Here is a 21,050-nt window from a genome sequence, read left to right as displayed (position 1 = left end):
CATTAGTTTGGGCAGGATGACTAGAGCAGGCTGGATTTGGATGTTTTCCTTTTCTCAAGTCCATTAGGCTCTGATAAACTCCAGCAGGTTAAGCTCTGGTTGAGGAGTTTCTCCTGAGAGCAGACCATGTTAAGAAGAACAGGATGGGGACGCTTGGGTGGCTCAGTGAGTTAAGTGTCCAACTTCGGCTGAGGTCATGATCTCACGGTTTGTGGGTTCGAGTCCCACGTCAGGCTCTGTGCTGACAGCTAGCTCAGAGCCTGGAGCCTGTCTTCAGATTCTCTCCCTCTCTCTCTGACCCTCTCCTGCTCACGCTGTCTCTCTCTCTCTCAAAAACAAACAAACAAACAAACAAACAAACAAAAAAACCCAGAAGAACCCATCACTGTTAGCACAAGGGGAGTTCTGATAGTCTCTGTGAGAACCTGGTCAAGGTCCAGGAAGTAAAACTCACAAAAGTGTGGGATCCTACCAATGACTGTGTTCTCTGGAGATTTTATCTCTTAAACTTATCCATAGAGCCTCCAATGATTTTTCAGCTGTAATTCAGGTTTTCATACACTGGTACTGATTCCTACAATCAGTGGCTTCTGTTCTGGTAAGTTGTGATTCTCCATATTTGCCTGTCCAGACCTCCAAATGTAAGAGCAGCGCTTGTCCCCTGATGTCATATCTCTTACAGAAATAAGAAAAGTTGTTGATCTTTTTTATTTATTCAGCTTTTAATTTATTCAAACACAGTACCTTCCAAGCATCATATATGCTGGACTAAAAACTAGTAGCATTCTTTTGAATATTTTTACATATAGGATCATATGATCTGGGAAGAGATAGTTATCCCTCCCCCCCCTTGCCAGTTTGGTTGCCTTTCTCTTTTTCTTGTCTATTCCTCTGGCTAGATACTCCAGTATAATGTTACACAGCAGCAGTAAAAATGGGCATCCTTGTTGCATTCCTAATGTTAGGGACAAAGTTTTGGTTGGTCAACATTGAATATGTTAACTGTGAGTTTTTCATAAATGTCCCATCATGTTGAGTGTACTCCCTTCTATTCCTGATTTTCTGAGAGCTTTCTTCATGAGAGGATGTTGACTTTTGTGAAATGACTTATGTGCTTCAATTAAGATGATCATTCCCTCCCACCCCAGGTTCTATTGTGATTTATTTTCTTACACTGAACTACCCTTGGATTCCTGAATAAAACAATTTGTCATGTTGCATAATCCTTTTAATATCATTTTGGACTTGGTTTGCCAAGCATTTTGTTGAGGATTTATATATCACTAAGAATACTGGTCTGTAATTCTCTTTTCTTATAATGTTTTTAATATATGGCTTTGGTATCAGGGTAATGCTAACCTTATAGGATGAGTTGAGAAGTACTCTCTACTCTTGTAATCTTTAGTAGAGTTTAAGAATTGGTGTTCATGCTTGTTTAGATGTTGGGTTCAATTCACTGAAAGCCTCTGGCCCTGGACTCTTCCTTGTCAGGAGATTTCTTATTGATTTCATCTCTTCACTTGTTATATGTTTGTTGAGATGTTCTAGTTTTATGGGTTTTTTCTTGAGTCACTTTAAGTAATTCGTATGCTTTTAGCTAAAGGTTTATCAATTTAGTTGATCTTTGAAAAAAATCAACTTTGGTTTCATTCATTCTTGTTATTTTTCTATTTTCACTTAATTAATTCTGCTCTAATCTTTATTATTTTCTTCCTCTAGCTTTGAGTTCTTTTGCTCTTCTTCTTCTGGTTCTGTAAGACATTAAACTAGATAACTGATTTGAGATCTTCCTTCCTTTTTTAATGTACTTACAGCCATAAATTTCCCTCTGAGCACTGCCTCCACTGCATTCAGTAGGGCATTTTCATCAGATTCCTCTCTAGGTATTTTCTAATTGCCTTTGATTTCTTCTTTGATCCACTGGTTAAGAGTATCTTGTTTTATTTCCACATAGTATTTAACATTCCAATTTTCCTTATGTTAACTGATTTTTACCTTCATTCCACTGTGGTTGGAGAAGAGACTCTGTATGACTTCAGTCTTCTAACATTTTGAGACTTGTTTAGTGCGTAATATCCGGGTTATTCTGGAGACTATATCATATGCACTTGAGAAGAATGTGTATTCTGCTGTGTTGAGTAGACGGTTCTATATATGTCTGTCAGGTCTGGTTGGTTATAGGGTTGTCCAAGACCTCTGTATCCTTAGGTATCTTCTGTCTATATGTTCTATGCATTACTGGAAATGGGGTATTGAATTTTCTGTTGTTCAAGATTTCTCCCTTCCATTCTGTTGAAAAGTAATCCTAATAAATTGAAGATTTCTACATCCTTTCAGAATGGCCAGATTTCAAAATCAATTCAAAATAGGTTTGTAAGAAATTAAACCAAGAAATTAGTTTTAAATACCCTTAAGAAATGACAGTATGAGAATAATCACAGCCAACATTTACTGAGCCTTTTCTTTCTGCCAAGCCCTAGGCAAATACTTTTAAATGCACTAGCTTATAAACTTGATATATTCTTGTCCCAAATTTATACACGATACAAGAGATTATGAGAGTTTGATCAACAGATAAATACATGTGATTCAAATTTTTCAGTGCAGCAGTGTTTACTACAGAAAATGATAAAGCAAACTAGTGGCTAGAACATGGCACTGAGTGAGAAAATCAAGGTTAAATTTTTAAAAAATATTTATTGTTTTTGCAAGAGAGAGAGAAACAGAGAGAGTGTGAGTGGCAGAGGGGCAGACCGAGAGGAAGACACAAATTCTGAAGAAGCTCCAGGTTCCGAGCTGTCTGCGCAGACCCCAATGTGCAGCTTGAACTCACAAATCGCAAGATCATGACCTGACCTGAAGTTAGATGCTTAACTGAGTCACCTAGGCACCTCTTAAAAACCCAGGTTTAAAGTGTACTTTATTATTTATGACTAAATAACCCTTAATTCTCCTGGGTTTTAATTTACTCAAATGCAAATAATCTCTAAGATACCTTCTAGTCTTTATGATTCTTGTCTGTTACCAAATCACCTAAAGCAGTGCCAGAAACTCCCTGGCTGCAAATTATTTGAGATAGTAATGTAATTCCTTCTATATACTAATCCTGCTCCAGAAGCATGAGTATATAGAAGAAACATTTCTCCTTTGAAAAGCTAACCAAGACTGTGCAATCATGATGAATCAGAAAAATAAATCTGATTTAATCTCTAAATCTCTAAAACAAGAAATAAAATCTAGAGTTTATATTTAAATTTACAACAGAGAAATCTTATTTGCAACCACTGATCTCTATCAGTCAGAGAAAAAGTTCTGATCAATTCTACATCACTCGTTCATTGATTTAACACATTTAGTAAACAAGTATTGAACATCCGGCCTCGAGCCAGATTAATACCATACCTGTATGTTTTCAATAAGCTAGGTCACAGTTTAGGCAGGGAGACATTTTGTGGATAAATACGCTAAAAGCTATGATAAAGTTATTAACAGAATTCTATAGCAGCATGGACTTTCTGAGATGACATTCAGCTTGATTCTTGCCAGATGAGTGGGACTAGCCTATGCATGGTTATGCAAGGAGAGGGTGTAGGGGAGGGCTGGCAGATGACACAGAGGAGATCGCTCTGCCAAGGTTAGAGTGAAGAAAGGGCAGACATCATGCAGATTATAATTTACCGTTGTAGAAACAGGATGTGAGCTGAATCCCAATTCTCTCATTTCAGCATACCTAACACTATTATCGTAGCTAACAGCCACTGAGCACTTTACAGATCTGTGTACGTACTCCTGATATGAAGCCAAGGAGACAGGGTTTTACAGATAAGAAAATCTAGGTCCAAAGAGATTAATAAACGTTTTGCCCCATATATCACATGGCTAGTAACGGATAGGGCTAGGAGTTAAAACCAAGTAGTCCGACTCTAGAGCGTGCCACAAGGATTTCCCACACTCAGCTGTGTTAAACCCATCTGATCCCAGCTCACAGGAGGGCACGAGGAGTCCCCCTGAGGCTCTCTGAAGTCCTGTACGAAATGGAGGCTCTGGGACTCTGACTGCGCCCCCATGCAGATTACCAACACACTGTGCCCAGGTGTGCCTACATATTTTAACTCCTTCCTGATGGATTTCTTCCCCCCACTAATCACAACCTTCCCTTTCCTTCCAGAATGCCAAGGAAGTTTATGTCAGCTTCTGCTAGAAAGAACGAGAAAGACGGATGCTAGGTTTGAAGGAGAGCTAGTTTTCGGTCCACATCAAAGAGAGACTGAAGACTAACGCTCCTGCTAAGCCTCAAGAGAAGACAATTAATTCAACTTTGCAGATGTGAAATCCAACGATACCTTTAGTCCCTCCAATTCGTTTTCCAACTGCTTAGAATAGTGCTCGCTCTGTTCACGCAGCTTCCTGTCTTTAGATGCCTCGGCTGCCACAGCTTCGGAACGCACTTCCAGCTTTAAAACCAAATGAAAAAGGCAGATTCCACGGTTATAACTGGTTTTCCTGTGAGATGCTTTCCCCGTGGGAATTTACCTTGTCACAAGAAGATAACTCAAATGTTGAAATTCGAGTTAAATACAGTTAGCCAATTTAAAATATTCTTTTCAACAATTAAAGTACAAGACATACATTATTTCACTCATCTGAAAAGGCAGCTTTAATCACGACCCCCTGGGCACTAGAAAATCTGCCTGACTACTAACCTCTTTCTTGGCTCTCTCTGTCCTGCGCAGTTCTTGCCTTAAGCTTTCAACTTTTTGCATCACCAGGTCCACCTCTTCTTCCTTATCTCGCACATGGCGAGCAAGTTTCTGTTTTTGGGTGTGCAACTCTGTCAGCCGCTCATTGATCTCCATGAATTCCTGCATGGCCAGTTTCCTCTGACAGTGTGCGTCTTTCAGCTCTTTGGACTGGTTTTTTAATCGCTCACTAGCCTGGACTAGTTCCTACAGTTTTGTAAAAAGAATATAAGTTACCAATTCTGCAACCTAGGGGCCCATTGTGGCCCTCAAAGGAGCTTTTATGAAGTCACAAAGAGCCACAATTATTCACCTCAGGACAAAATAAAAAGGAATCAACTACTTTTGGACAGTTAGTAATAGCATGGTGCTCCGTTCATGTTCTCCATTCCTTATGCTCATCTGCTAACTGCAATGGAACAGCTGATCAAATCTTCTTTCTAGTACTTTAGTTTCTATAAATAAATAAGCGGTAGAAGAATACCAGATGTGATGGTCAAAACAAAGATTTTGTGAAATGTAATGAATACTTGTGAGATGTTTGAAAATCACACTGAATCACTACAAATGCTAAAAAACAAGGAATGGCCTCGTGTGGAGACTGTGCCTTAGGCCAGAAGCAAGGAGAGAAAGCTAAATAAATACCCAGATGAAAGTGAAAGGAGTTAAAAATGACTCAGGTCAGGAGAACCACCTGCCTCTGGGCAAGAGGAAATGCAAATCCTTTTTGAGAAAGAGTCTTAATGAAATCTAGTTTTTTTGAGACACACAAATATGAGCGAACATCCATAGATTCCCAAAGACCCAAAGAACGAACGACCATAAGCAAAAAACAGAAACAATAAACTCCAATGGTGAGGCACCTGGGTGGCTCAGTCTGTTAAGCATCGACTTCGGCTCAGATCATGATCTCATAGTTCATGAGTTTGAGCCCCACATCAGGCACTGTGCTGACAGCTCAGACCTGAAGCCTGCTTCGGATTCTATGTCTCCCTCTCTCTCTGCCCCTCCCCTGCTTGCACTCTGTCTCTCTCAAAAATAAAATAAAAACATTAAAAAATTAACTCCAATGGTATTTGGACATTCAAATGGTCAAATATTAATATAAGATGGAATGTCGGAGGAAGTAAAAAGAAATCATGAAAATGGGAAAATGACAAAAAGACTATTAAAAATGACCAGGCAGATTTATAAATAACTGTATAGAACACTTAGAAATGGAAAAAATACAAGTAAAATTAAAGGACTGACTATCAATGAAGTTAGCTCTGTTATTTATAAGGCAAGAAAGTGTTAAAGCTCAAACCCAGAAGCTTAAAAAAAATAAAATTATGTAGCACCAAATAAAAACAAATGTCCTTAAAGGAAATCAGTGAAAAAAGACAAATCCCCTATCCTCCACCCTCAAAAACAGAGAGAGAGAGACATAGAGCAGACACCTAAGGAGTAACAACAGAAACAGGGAAAATGTAAAGAGAGAAGAAAAATTAAAACTGTATACCCAGAGGCTATGTATAAGGCTAAAATAATTAGATTCACATAAATGAAAATTGACAAAGCTTATCACAATCAGATCTGTGCTAAGTAGGAACCTCTAAAGATTTATCTCAGGGAAAAGGAAAATAACTTTAAAAGCAAAGTCTAATGACAGAGAAATGGAGGGCTGGGCAGACTCTGGTGAACACAAATGTGAATGTAAACATGCGCAGAAGACTGTATGATAAACAGGTCTCATCTGTACAGTGAACAAAGGAGGTAAATAAAATAACAGCAAAGTTGGAAAGAGGCAACAGAGTTAGAGATCCTTAAATCGTTGAGGAGAGAATAATTTAGACTTTGTTAAACATGCATGATAAGATTTAAGATCAAACTATAAAAACTGTTAAAACAAAAGGAGGAACAAAAACAAAAACGCAATGAAAATTGAAGAAAAAATTGTGCAAGATGAAAAAAACCTGGAGATTAGTTGCACAACAACATGAATATAATTTACACTAGTGACCTGTACATTTTAAAAATGGTTAGCGTTTTATGCATTCTACCACAATTTTCAAAAGGGAAGAAGGGAAACAAAGATAAGCACAGAGACAGCATGACAAACAGAAAGGAGTCTACGGCCACACCACCCTGAACGCGCCCGATCTCGTCTGATCTTGGAAGCTAAGCAGGGTCGAGCCTGGTTAGTACTTGGATGGGAGACAAACAGAAAGGAGAATTTATTTGGTAAAAAACGTCTAGATAAGTTAGTAAGTCAAAATACAAATAAAAGAGCTAAGCCTGTTACAACAAATTAAAAATAATTACCTAGACTTTAATAGAAAATGTATTATTAAGGAGAGGGAATGTCCTCCGCAATGACAGAATTCAACACTAGGAAGAAATGCGATTCTCAACTTTTATGCATTTCATACAACAGACTCAAAATAGATTACAAAGACACTGCAAAATCATCATAGAAAAATCGGTGAACACATCATAATACTGAGAAATTTTGATGTCACGATCATTAATAGATAAAGCAAGCAGTTAAATACAGTGAATATAGAGAAAATTCTCAAGCTTCATATGTAGATGTTCTCACCCATTACTGGGAACATCCGTTCTTCTCAAGCATATAGTGAATATTTGAAAAATGGAACAGTCTGTTTAGGCCATGAAACAAGTCTCAGCAGATTTCAAAGAAGAGATATCAAAGCTCAAGTTCTTTGATAACATCACCATTATGATAAAAACTTTTTAAAAGGCTAAATTCCAATAATACCTCATTGTCAAGGAGAAAACTCATAAAGAATGTTAAAATATTTAGAACCAAAATAAAAAGTTGAAAATACAAACAATAAAAATGTTTAGTACACGTAATAAAATGAGAATGCAGTAAAAGGTTTACTTTTAGCGGGAGATTTATAGCTTGAAGTACACTGAAACTAAAAAAAAAGGTTTAAATTCAGTGAAATTCCACATAAAAAGAGATAGAACACACTAATGCTTCCACCAATATAAGATAATAAAAATGTAAGATGTTTATATTATATATCTTATAAAAATATAAGATAATGAAAAAGAAATGTTAAGATAATGAACATCAACAAAGTCAAAAGTTGGTTCTTTGAGGAAAAATAATAAAATAGGTAAATACCTGGTGAGATCAAAGAAAGAATAATAAATGCAAAAAGAAATAATGTTCAGAAAGACAAAAAGATTATAACTACAAATCTGAAAGAGATTTAAAAAGCTAATAAAAGAATACTGTGAAAAACTTAATGCCAATGAATTTGTTGACTTTTGAAATGAATGAACTCCTACTAAAATACAATTTATCAAAACTGCTTCAAAGAAAACAGAATGTCTAAATAGTCCCGTACTAATTAAATACCAAATAATAGTTAACAGACTCTCCCCACCCCTTAGAGGGAGAGAATTTCCAGACTCAGATGGTTTCACAAGCGAGCCCTCCAGTGTGTCAAGAACAAACATTCCTCTTATCTGAACTTTTATCTAGAAGAGAAAAAGCGGCAGTGCTACAAGCTCATTCTAGGAGGCCAATATAATCTTGGTACACACACACACACACACAAAAGAAAAAATTACAAGCCAATCTTATTGATAAAAACAAATTTAAAAAAAAGGCATTAGCAAATCAACTCCAGTGATATATAAAGTAGATACGCATGCACTCTAGCCCTCAACTTCTTGTGCTGGAATCCCTGCTCCATCACTGTCTAGCTCCACGATCTTGAGCAATAATACCTGACCTCTCTGTGCCTGGTCTCACCATTTATAAAATAATAAAACAACAACAACAACACCTAAATCACAAGGCTCTTATAAAGATTAAATGATCTAATATACGTAAAACACTCCAACAGCAGTGCCATGACATAAGTGTTACAAATACTGGCATATTATTATTTAGTAGACAATATATGCACGATTAAGGTTTAACCCAGAAATGCAAAAATGGCTTAACATTAGAAAGTCTATAATTTGCCAAACCACGTTATTAAAGAACAATTGCATAATCATGTCCATAGAGAATTAACAAATTCCTAGACGTCTGTTGTCATAGTGTACAGAAAAGTGTATTTAGTAAGTTCAGTGCCCATTCTTGATAAAAATGATTAGCAAAACAGAAATAGAAGATAACTTTCTTAACCTGATAAAAAATATTTACCAAAAACTTACAGAAAACATTATTAGTGGTGAAATAGTAAAGGCATTTTCTTTGAAATCAGAACTAACACAGGGAAGTCTGCTACCACCAGGTCTATTCAACATTGTACTGTGGGTCCTAGCTAATACAGTGAGACAAGGAAAGAAAGGTCAGAAATTAAAAGAAACAAAACTCATTATTTGTAGAAAACTGTCAGAATCTGAAATATATTAGTACAATTAATAAGAATTTTGCAATGGTGCCAAAGTAAAATCAGTAAGAAAATACAAAGATACCACTTAAAATATGAAAAATCAGAACAGTAAATTTAAAGAAAGGTAAATAAGACCTGCATAACATTTTATGTTAAAACATTTAAGATGTTAAAGATATGGTGAAATATACCAAGTCTGTGGATGGAAAGACTCTGGGGCTCTAGAGGAAATATTTTTAAGTTTTGGTACAGATAGACCTTTCTAACAAATTTCGCTGAAAGCTGGGACCTGGGCTAAAAGCAAGCCTTGTAATTTATGACTAATTTAGAATAAGAAACTCCAAAGACACTGAACTCCTGGATGTATGTGCTGTATTTCAGCAGATGTGGGGAGACAGACAGGAGCCTGGATCAGGAAGCCATGCTCTTTATAGAACTGGGGCATCTGGGCTGAGCTCTCCGCTGGAGGGATTTATTTATATTCCAAAGGGTCCTAGACTGTTCTCTTTACATTTCCAAGGAGACTCTCAGAAGGATGGGTGGAGGTGATGGCGGCAGGGAGAAGGGAGCATCTGCGTCTCTCCTTTATATAAACACCCTCACGTTTTTAGGGTTCCTCATACATGACACAGACTCCATGTGTATGTGGAGTATATACGTATGTAGATCTATAAATAGGGCTTTATCTATCCAGCCCTCACTGCACTGCCCCTGAGGTAAGAATTAGCACACAGCGGAGCGGAGTGCTTATTTCTGCTGTATGTACATCCTAATACTATGCCCTGGTTTTGAAATCTGTGTGTACACTTGGAATAATATTAATAAATATGGATGGTAAGAACTTAAAGACTGCATATTGTAATGATGTCAATTCTCCTGAAATTATAGATTTAACAGTTTTAATCAAGATCTCATCACAGTTTCTAAGGAATGGAGAGGTGAGACACAAAATCACCCATCAGTGGAAATGTAATGTATGACAGAGGTGACACTGCTCATCACTGGGGCAGAGAGGGCCTATTTCGTAAATGAACTACTGCTTGCTACAGAAAACACTGAAATTGGATCCTTATATCTCCCATGATACCAAAAAGTAAACCTGGTATATTAAAATTTAAATACGAGAGGCCAAACTTGAAAACTTCAAAATAAAAACTGAGAACTTAAAAAAACTGAGAATTTTAACCACAGGTTTCTTACATAAGCCAGCAAATCTCTAAATCTTTAAGAAAGATCGATATATTTGACTACATTAAAACTAACAACTTCTGTTATTCAAAAGATCCCATGAAGAAAATGAAAAAGCAAGCCACTAGCTGGGAGGTATCTTCTTAACACACACAACTGACAAAAGATTAATACCGAAATTTTCAAGAATTCTTAATAAACCAGTAAGAAAAAGAAAAAAATCCATCAGAAAAATGTACAGAAGATACTGAGAGAGGCATTTTGCAAAGGAAGACATATAATTGATAAATGAGCTTATGTGAGATACTCAACCTCATTAGTAATTAGAGAAATTAAGGCCATAAATAAAACATCATTCTAGACCTAAATATCAATTTCAACGAGGTTGACCAAAATAATATATCTAGTAACATGAGTATTGTTGAATACAGACCAGGTGGTGGGAGTGAAGTATACATTGATACAATCAGTGGAAACGATTCGGCATTATCATAAAAAATAGATATTTGCATTACTTATGACCCAATTATTCTACTCGTGATTTATATGTACAAGTGTGTGCATATCAGCATACATATTCAAGAATGCTCATTTATAGTGGTTACCAAGTATGAGCAGCTTCAATGACTATAACAAAAAACTGAATACATAGATTCTGGAGCATTCACATAATGGTATACTATATAGCTGGTAAATGAAGGCTCCACGGCTCTATAAATGAATCTTAGAAAAGTAAATTAGAAAAACAAACTACAAAATTGCATGTACCACTTTACAAAGCTCAGAAACAAGCAACACTAAAAATATATGCACATATTTTTAATTTCCTATGGCATTAAAAATCCTTTAGCCACCAAGCTTAATGGCTATGTAATATTCCATCATATGAATTGGTTGGGCATTTCAGTACTTCTAATATTTTTCTTTCATAAATGTGGTAAGAAATTTCTCTGTGAACAAATCTTTGCTTGAATGTCTGGTTATCTTCTTGAATTAAGTTTTTACAAATGGAATTGATTATATCAAGTATTTGAAGGTTTTGGATACTTACTGCAAACTACCTTTCCAGAAATAATGTATCAGATTATAATCTCATCTTGAGCATTTGGCATTGGCATTTTTATTTACTTTTATTGAGGTATGAGTAACATAAAATGGTATATTAGTTTCAGGTGTAACACGGTGATTTGACAATTCTGTATGTTACTCAGTGGTCACCAGGATACGCAGAGTTACCCTCTGTCACCACACAATGCTATTACCATATTATTTAATATATTCCCTATGCTCTACTTTTTATCTCCATAAAACATTTATTTTATTATCCATTATTTAGAGATATACTAATATGGGCTAAGAAGTATTTTTCAATAAGGAAATGACAGATAATAAGAAAAAAGGAATTTAAAAAATGGCCAAAACTATGCCACAAAATTCATAATGTCCTATTCCTTGTTAGATGGTAGGTTCAGAGATATGCATTATATTATTTGCATTAAAACTCATATAATGTTACATTTATCTTTTATACGTATCTAATGAAAAAAATGTTAAAAAGATTATCTGTTGCCTATAGGATATTAAATCACTTAAAATTCTTTATAGCACTACCCTCTTCTCAAAATACACTAAAAAGGGATTTTTAATATTAAAACTTAATTAACATTGGCAAGACACTTGTTACTATAAATCTAGATATCAGATTCTCATCCTTTTTATTTTTACTAAGTTTGGCTAAATAATCCTACCTTTAAATACATAATACCACTACACTAAATACATAGTACCACTAATACTATTCTAATATTACTATAATATTATCAAAACAAGTAGAACATCTGTTATAAATTCCATATTTTATTAAACTGGACATGAATTTAAATGGATCTGTACACAAAACTGCTTCTAATTGCATTAAGAAAAAAAGAAAACATATACTCATCAAATTCAATTTAACCTTTACAACTTTCTGTTAGTCTGACTAGCTTCATTAGCAAAAGGTTATTTGTTTTATTTTTAATTGCCTCCATTTCTTTACTGGCAGCAAGACTTTAAAATCTTCCCCCAAAGTACTTTATTATGCCACGAATTCTATACTACATCATTGAATACAATTTATACAAGCCATAAACCACTCACTGCTTTTTTTGTGTTGGCAGGTACTAATTCCAACATTTTTTAATTTGTTAATGAAAGGCAAAGTACACATTCTGAGTGGTTTAAGTAAAGTATTTTTGTCTGGTGCTTGAATATTATTTACCCTATTGGATGTTAGATTGTCTTTGCTATTAATAAATTTTGTTGATGTTTATAATACTGGTTAAGTATTACATCAAGTTCTTATGAAAAGAGCTTGGTCATCCATGCTTTGATAGACATTTTAAAAATAATTAAAATATTAAAGAAATTTTTTATTATAATCTTTAAAAAATGTTCCTATCAGCAAATCACAGTGAAAACATGCCTTTAGTTTTTATTTGTCCAAAGCTGCTAAACGTATTTCACTGTTTGCTTATTCCCTAATAAATTTTAAAACATTTACTTTTAATCAAGTCCTTTGATTAAACTTTTCAAAAGAACAAATGATTCTGAACATTAAAAATATTGAGAATATCAAAGCTTCTTCATTACTAGGTGTCATTAATCAAATGGCACATGCCAAAATAATTAAACAGTTTACAATAAATGCTTTATGTTATTGTAACTCATTACGAAAGCTTTCAGAATACAAATTAAACAAGATTAAGAATCTAAAACCAGGTTTAACAATCTATCCATGTAATTTTACCTTGTTTAACTCTTCCCTTTCTTGCTGCAGTGTTTTGATTTGTTTTTCATAAGCCTTGATTTGTCTAAAAGCATCATCTAGCTCCCCCCTCACAGCGTGGGCTTCCTCAAGTTGCTGTTCCAAGTGACTTGCATCTAAAAAGAGGAAACAATGTTTATTTTAGTATGAGTATAAAAACAAATGCTTGCAACCAAGGTTTTAAACAACTAAGTTAAAAATAGTAATGTGTTTTGAATTTGGTATTAGATACCTTTCACTATGACTGTTAACTCACGACAATTAAATGCATATCAAGTTCACTGAAGAGAGGGTACGACTAATGTCAGTATGAAAATGTGTAATACCTGTTTGTAGAAATGTCTTACATTTCTATTAGAAAAAGACAACAATAATTCCAGAAAAATTCCTTCAGAACCAATTAAAACTATCAAAGACATCAAAAGCCAACAGACAAAACAGACCAGTTTTCCTCTGTGGTTGGTTATTAAGCATTCGTGTGCTGACTTTAGTCAAATTATTGTTAAGATGGCTGTGCTTCTAATGGTTGCAGACCCCAGCCCAGTGTCCCTGGTGGTCATCTGAAGAACAGTCCCTGATTTCGGAAAGCAAATGGTTGAACACCTCTGATCTAGGTCAGCTCCTCTGTCTTCTAGAAGAAGACACTGAGGCCCAGGGAGCTGGAAATCTAGCCTGAGGTCACATTGCTAAATGGGTCTCAGAGTGAAGAGGACCACTCAGGAACTCCTGCACCCAGGAACTTTCCTTCACCTGGGAAAGTAATGTTACCAAATAATTCTTTTTTTAAGGTTTATTTTATTTTTGAGAGAGACAGACAGCATGAGCAGGGGAGAAGCAGAGAGAGAGGAAGACACAGAATCTGAAGCAGGCTCCAGGCTCCAAGCTGTCAGCACAAAGCCCCACTGGGTGCTCAAACTCACAAACCGTGAGATCATGACCTGAGCCGAAGTCGGATGCTTAACCGACTGAGCCACCCAGGTGCCCCTACCAAATAATTCTTAACAGTATCACTTCAGGAGAGTTATTATGAAACAAAACAGACTTACTAATTTGAACACACTGCCTGAATAAATTAATAAATTGATACAAAATATTCAAAGCGAATTAGCAACCTCAAGGACTGAAGCCCACAAAAACAGAAATCTACACACATTCACTGTTAATTTCTGTGCTGGGGATCTTGTATTCTGTACAATCTTTCTACTCTGAGTGTCATCCCCACACAGTAGCAGGAACATCCTCTGCGAGCTGGTTAGCAATGCAGATCTCGGGCCCCACCCCAAACCTACTGAATGAGATCCGTATTTTAACAAGGTCCTGGGTCTTGCCAATTCAAGTGTGGGAACAGATGCACATGGTATTGGATACTGTAGAGTTCAATGCTTTCAATAAATGAAGTCCTGTTCATAAGACACTGGTCCTACTGTAAAGAGACTCTGTGTACAGAGAAGTCCCTGGAGCCAAGAAGTCACTTTAATGCATCAATGTATTCCATACTAACTGGTGCTAGATTCCTTAAATAAAATGATTTACTGATGCTCGGTGCCCTAAACTTACAGATTTATTAGGAGCTTATTTATCAGAGGTGTTTTGACCGTGTAGATGCCTTATGGATATCACAGTTTTCAACAATTTTCTAAAACATCTGTGAAGTTGCATTTAACTAGTTTTTGTTTTGTCTCAGTAGTCTTTCATACCCTAATTTAGTTAATGTTCTACTTGAAGAACGCTACAAGATCTTAGGATGTTTCATCTTAAAGATCATGGGATATTTAGTCTTACACTCAGAACATTATATTTTATCATTTTTCTCAAATTTTAACATTTCATGTAGGATTTTTCTTGTTTAGACTAATTTCCTTGAAACATTTTTAAGTGAAACTTTTCTGTTAAAGTTTTAACATTTTTAAGATGTCAAAAGTTTGTTATGTCTAATAATTTGAAGTCAAAATTTAGTATCTGGCATGGCTGACTTTTGTCATTTGAGGGGTCTAACTGGGACCCTATTCATGATCCTATTCACCTTAGCCAGCCAAATGACTGACGCTCACCTACTGCCTTCTACTCCAAAGAGTTCTCCTCTGGCATGGTGAAGGATTTTTGCAAATTAGAGTCATTTTGCGTATCTCAACTGCTTTTTGTTAGCAACAAAAATGAAGTCAGTGTTTTATAAACTGCATCACATCGAACTGAGAGCAAACCAACCCCACGGGGCGGCCTCGGCAGCTTGCAAGGATGCTTTATGTTTCTCTCCCTGTGTGGGTAACATTCAGTTTTCTCCCAGCCATTTCACTCTGGCTGCTTTGCAGTGGAGTTGGTAAGTCTATCTGCGAATTAGAGGTCAGATTTTCATTGTTTCACACAGAAGGGTTGGAGAAGACAAACTCACTCGATGATATGTAAAATCTTCCAATCTGATGGACATGGAATTTTGTATTCCCCGAAGATAAAAACCCCAACTCAAGAAAAATCCAGAATGCACTGTTTCAGAAAAATCCAGAACGTGCTGAATTTTGCCCGACAACTGTAAAATGGTGAAGGCACACGAACATTTACTTTCACTACAACAAATGGTGAATTCGATCAAGATGTTGAAAGAAATCCTCAGGGACTATCAAGAAAAGCCTCGTGCAATACGACAAACCAGACCATCCAGGCGAAGTGATTAAAAAGCAGTTTTCAGGAACAAAGAGCAGGAGCAGCACCAGCATAACGGGCTAGGGCTCCCCACCAGGTTCCCAGCCCGCTGCTGCTGGGGCAGCTGTGAAATCCAACTGCTCGTAATGAGGATTTCGGGGAAGAAAACACGGCAGGTGAATATTCTTTGCACCAGGTGGCACAGAAGAGAAATATTAAATAGACTCCGTCTTGAAGGAGATGACCAAGTTAGGACAATGAAGAGTGAGCCATCATAAATGAAGGCGAAGTGCAAATGTAAACCACGTGGCAGGTTCTACGGGGCCGGGAAGGAAGACCAGGGCGGAGACAGCACAGCTGCCGTGGGACTCAGCGTGGAGCACAGACGACCCGGAACAGGCGAGGACTGTGGTCAGGGCGCATTAGAAGCGCAGTCCAAGCACCTCTCCCTGATCTGCGGAGACACAGCACCACTGCTTCTCTCTTATGTTCTGATTCCTAAAATAATCCAGGGCCCTTCTGAGACCTGACTTCTGATCATGACAGGGGAAAACAGGTTCCCCTATTTCTATCCCTCTCCCTCATTCACTGTCCTTCTCCTTCACTTGCACGATGCAGGGCAGTGTATGTGAGAGACAGAGGGAGAGGGGATGTGAGAGTTAGTTTAGGGTTGGAGGGACAGACAAACCACCCATCTCGAGGCAACAACAAAAGGGGGTTACAAAGCACATCACAGATTACAATATTTAGGAAACAAGAAACCATTCCTAAATTTTCTCATGGAAAAATATTAAACGAGAGTATGAATTTTTAATCTGCTGAGTGTTTGTTAAAAGTGAACTCTGTCTTACCCTCTTGGGAGTTTGGAGTGTGATGAGAAAAACAGAGAATTAAAAAAATTTTTTTTTAATGTTTATTGTTTTGAGAGAGGAGACACAGAGTGTGAGCTAGAGAGAAGTGGAGAGAGAGGGAGACGCAGAATCTGAAGCAGGCTGTCAGCAAAGAGACCAATGTGGGACTTAAATTCACAAATGGTGAGATCAGACCTGAGCCAAAGTCAGATGTTTAACCGACTGAGCCACTCAGGCTTATAAGCAATTGTAAGTTTATTAAATGTATTTTCTTAATTTTTTAAAGTTAAAACAATTTTTTAAAAATATTTATTTTTGAGAAACAGAGACAGACACGAGCAGGGGAGAGGCAGAGAGGGAGAAAGAATCCAAAGCAGGTTCCAGGCTCTGTGCTGACAGCACAGAAGTGGGGCTGGAACCCACAAACCGTGAGATGATGACCTGAGCCGAAGTCGGATGCTTAACTGACTGAGCAACCCAGGTGCCCCGTAGGAGTTTAAATATACTGGAGAACACTACCATAGGAAAAGAAAAGATACAAAGGTATTGATGATATGTATTTGTTTACACAAAGATCTAGATTAAGAAGTAGCTAATGCAAGGTGATTTGGGGGTGCCTGGGTAGCTTAGTCAGTTAAGCCTCCAAGTCTTGATTTTGGCTCAGGTCATGATCTCACGGTTCCTGAGATCGAGCCCCAAGTGGGGCTCTGTGCTGACAGTGTATAGTTGGCTTGGGATTCTCCCTCTCTCTCCTTCCCTGTTTGTCCCTCCTCCGTTCATGCATACTATCTCTCACTCTCTCTCAAAATAAATACATGAACTTGAAAAAAAAAAAAAAAAGGTGACTTGGACACTTTTTTCTTTACAGCCATGACTATAGTCAGGGCCACTCATATGGCAGGTTCCCAGAAGAGTCTGTTTTTTATGCTCTCTAGCTTTTACATCAGAATGTTCCAGACAGCTTGGATTTAACTGTGAATGAGACACAGAAGTTATCCTGGCCTTACCACTCTGCCTCTGGTACCAACCATAATGTTTGGTACACAACAGCAACCCAATAAATGTGTTATGGACTGAACTGAGAAGGACTGAATGCTGGGAACAGAAAGGCACAGCCACTGCGGAGAACAGTTCGGCAATTCCTGAAACCATTAAATACAGAATATCCCTACAAATTCAGGAACTCTACTTCTGGACGAGAATAGATCTATGTACCCTCGTGTGCAAAGCGGCATTATTTACAATAATGCAACCCAAGTGTGCATCAGCGATGAACATATAAACAAAAGGGAGTGTTTGTAAACACATAATAGAACGTTGTAGAAGACAGGAAATCCTGACAGAGTATGACACGGATGAACTGTGAGGAGACTGCTGGGTGAAGTAAGACAGACACTTTATGACTGCACTCATGTGACACTCAAGGAGTCAAATGCAGAGACTCAGAAACAACGGTGGGTCCAGGGGCTGGGAGTGGGAGGCCCGGGGAGCTGGGGTTTGGTGGGGGGAGGGGAAGACACTGGGCTGGGAAGACGGAGCGTGACAGCTGCACAGCACGTGACTGTGTTACAGGCCACTGACCTGATGCTTAAAAATGGTTAAAATGGTCATTTTATGTTATGTATGTTTTACCGTAATAAAAAATAGGCTTAAAAATGTACAAATGATGAAAGAAATGAACGAGATGGAACGGAATCAAAGGCACACAGAGACCAGCACACGACTTAGAAATAAGAGGCTGGGAAGGAAAAATACTAAAAAGAGGATTTACCTTTTCTCTTAACCTCGTTTTCACTGGTTCTGCCCCCACTTGAGAAATGCTAGACTCTAAGGAGGGAAGAGCAGTCGTACAGGCTCTGCATTTAGGGGTACAGAACAGAATCTCCATCAACAGGAGGTGGACAGTAACCAATCTGTACGTGAGGGACGCGTGTATTGGGGATTGTCCGGAAAGACATATCAGGAAGACATCTTAGGAAGTGACCACGTTTTCAAGAGTGAAGTTTCACTTAGTCACTTGCTCATCAACAAATACTGACTTGGGGTTTCTAAGTGTCACGCACTCTTCTATGCACTTGGATGTATCAAGGAATAAAACAGTCAAAATTCGTATTTTCAAGAAGCTTACCGTCTAGAATTGAAATGAGGGAAATGAAGCAATATACACATAAAAAAGTATGTCAGCAGTAAAATGTATTCTAGAGTTTAAGTTTAAGGTGAGGAATGTTCCCAGCAAGCACACAAGCAAAGATGAATAAATGAAGCAAGAAGGAAAGAGGGAAGGAAGGTGGGAAGGAAGGGGGGTGGAGAAAGAAGAGAGAAAAAACAACTAAAGAGTGAAAACTCTGAATGTGACCAAGTACTACGAAGCGTAGTTCGCTGTCACAGGAATCTGCAGACGCAACTACGCCCAAGAGAACCGAGGCCTTGGAGACGGAGCTGACATTTTACTTTCATCTGGGAGCCAGTGGGGATCCGTGGAAGACACATTAGCATGTGTGCTGAAGCTGTGATGTGATTGGATTTACATCTGAAGAGCTTAGTCTGGAGACCTCTGCTTCCAGAAAGCCGGATCAGATACACTTTCCCGGACATCATACGTAAACCCACACAAGAAAACTGAAATTTGGAGAAAAAAAGGATGACCGATGGGGACACAGGAACCTGAAACTGTGATGTCAAGAATGACCCAGAAATGCCAACAGGGGAGCAAATAAAAGCCCCAAACAAAAGCCTATGCTTTTTACCCAGAGCACCAGGAAAGGAGCAAATTAGCAAGACCAAAAGCTTTGGGCAAGTATCTGTTCCACTCAAGTTCAACAACACAGAAACAACTTATTCCACAACCACGTCTGTCAGCGAAGGATGTGGGAGGAGCCAGCCCTCCGGGCACGTCAGGCTGTGATGAAGTGCACAAACAGGCTTCGAGGCACGAGGGTACTCAGAGGAAGGCCCACTGGCTGGGAAAAACGCGTCCACACACAGCATCAGTGGACACCTCACGGGCACCTAGCATGTTCACCCCCACCGGCAGTAGTGAGGGTCTCCACCATCCCTGCACTGGGGTGGGGTGCCTGCAGCTGCAAGGCAGCGTCAGGCCGTGCCCACCACAGTGCTGGTGGAATCTGGGCGGGGACTTGGAACACCCAACCTCTCCCAGGATAACGAGGGGCCCGTCTTTGGGTGTCGAGGGAGGCCACATGGAGAAAATGAACTTCTAGCTCAACCTGGCAATCTACCACTGCTGGACTGGTGTCAGGAAAACCCAGCGAAAATGTTGAAATAAGATCCAGAGACACTAACTGAAAGTCAGTCATCCTATCAGGAACTGGGAAAATCTCAACTTGAATGAGAAAAGAAATCGACAGATGCAGATGCTGAAATAATAGAGATGTTACAAATATTTGATAAGACAGGACACCAGCTATGATAAAATGCTTTAGTGAGCAATTATGGACATATCTGAAATAAATGAACAAACAGAAGACTCAAGGGAAGGTACAGCAAGTCTCAGCAAAGAAACAAGTTTACAGAAACAAAATGGAAATTTTAGAATAAATGTAATAAGAATCTGGGTTGTTGGATTCAACAGCACAAAGGAGGGATGAGAAGAAAGAATCAGTGAGATGGAAGAGAAAACAGTAGAAACTGACCAATCTCAATAGTGGGGGAAAAAAACAGAATGAAAATAAAAACGAACAGAGACCCAACGATTTGTGGGTTGATAACTAAAGATCTAACATCTAAGTCATCAGAGTCCCAGAAAGATAAGACAGAGTAGGTAAGTCTGTTACTCAAAAGTAACAAAGTGGAAAATGTGCAAAGGCACATTTATTTGTCTTTACTACAGAAGATGAACAAATCCCAAACAGAATAAACTCTAAGAAATCCATGCCCAAACACACCATTAAACATCAGAGAACTATAAAAGAAGAAAAATCTTGTGAGCAGCCAGAGAAAAACAACACAATAGATTAAAAAAAAACAAAAAACCTCAGAATGACTGTAATTTTCTCCTCTAAACTAGAGTCCTAACGAAAGTGGTACAATAGTTTTCAGATGCTAAAACAAAAAAAATTATCAATCCAGGATCCTATGCACTGCAAAAATATTCTTTAGTAATAAAGAAAAAATTAAGGTATTCTCAGATGAATTAAAAACTACAAGAATTTGCTGATAGTAGGACTAGCTTTTAAAAAATGGCTAAAGAAAGAAGCGCCTGGATGGCTCAGTCAGCTAAATGTCTGCCTTGGCCTCAGGTCACTATCTCACGGTTTGACTTTGAACCCCCATCGGGTTTCAGGCTGACAGTTCAGAGTCTGGAGACTGCCTGAAATTTTGTGTCTCCCTCTCTCTCTCTGCCCCTCCCCCATTCGCACTCTGTGTCTCTCAAAAATAAATAAACATTAAAAAAAATTTTAATAGCTAAAGGAAATTATCTAAACAGAAAACAACAGACCAAGGA

General features: G+C 37.8%; 1 protein-coding gene across 12 annotated transcripts in view; it reads right to left on the bottom strand.

Moving 5' to 3' along the window:
• CDC42BPA (CDC42 binding protein kinase alpha) overlaps positions 1–21,050 on the bottom strand; it is a 293,765-nt gene that overhangs the window by 101,064 nt on the left and 171,651 nt on the right. For 9 of the 12 annotated variants that reach the window (XM_029934874.1, XM_029934879.1, XM_029934875.1 and 6 more), the window contains exons 12-14: positions 13,080–13,213; positions 4,704–4,946; positions 4,344–4,454 (exon numbers count right to left, since the gene is read on the bottom strand). In XM_029934874.1, coding sequence (XP_029790734.1) covers positions 4,344–4,454; positions 4,704–4,946; positions 13,080–13,213 — 488 coding nt within the window. The remainder of the gene's footprint in view (positions 1–4,343; positions 4,455–4,703; positions 4,947–13,079; positions 13,214–21,050) is intronic. The other 3 variants (XM_029934881.1, XM_029934886.1, XM_029934885.1) reach the window with 2 other exon arrangements.

Source organism: Suricata suricatta, chromosome 3 (genome assembly GCF_006229205.1).
Source record: "Suricata suricatta isolate VVHF042 chromosome 3, meerkat_22Aug2017_6uvM2_HiC, whole genome shotgun sequence".
Classification (NCBI taxonomy): Eukaryota; Metazoa; Chordata; class Mammalia; order Carnivora; family Herpestidae; genus Suricata; species Suricata suricatta.
This window is presented reverse-complemented; position numbering and strand designations above follow the sequence as displayed.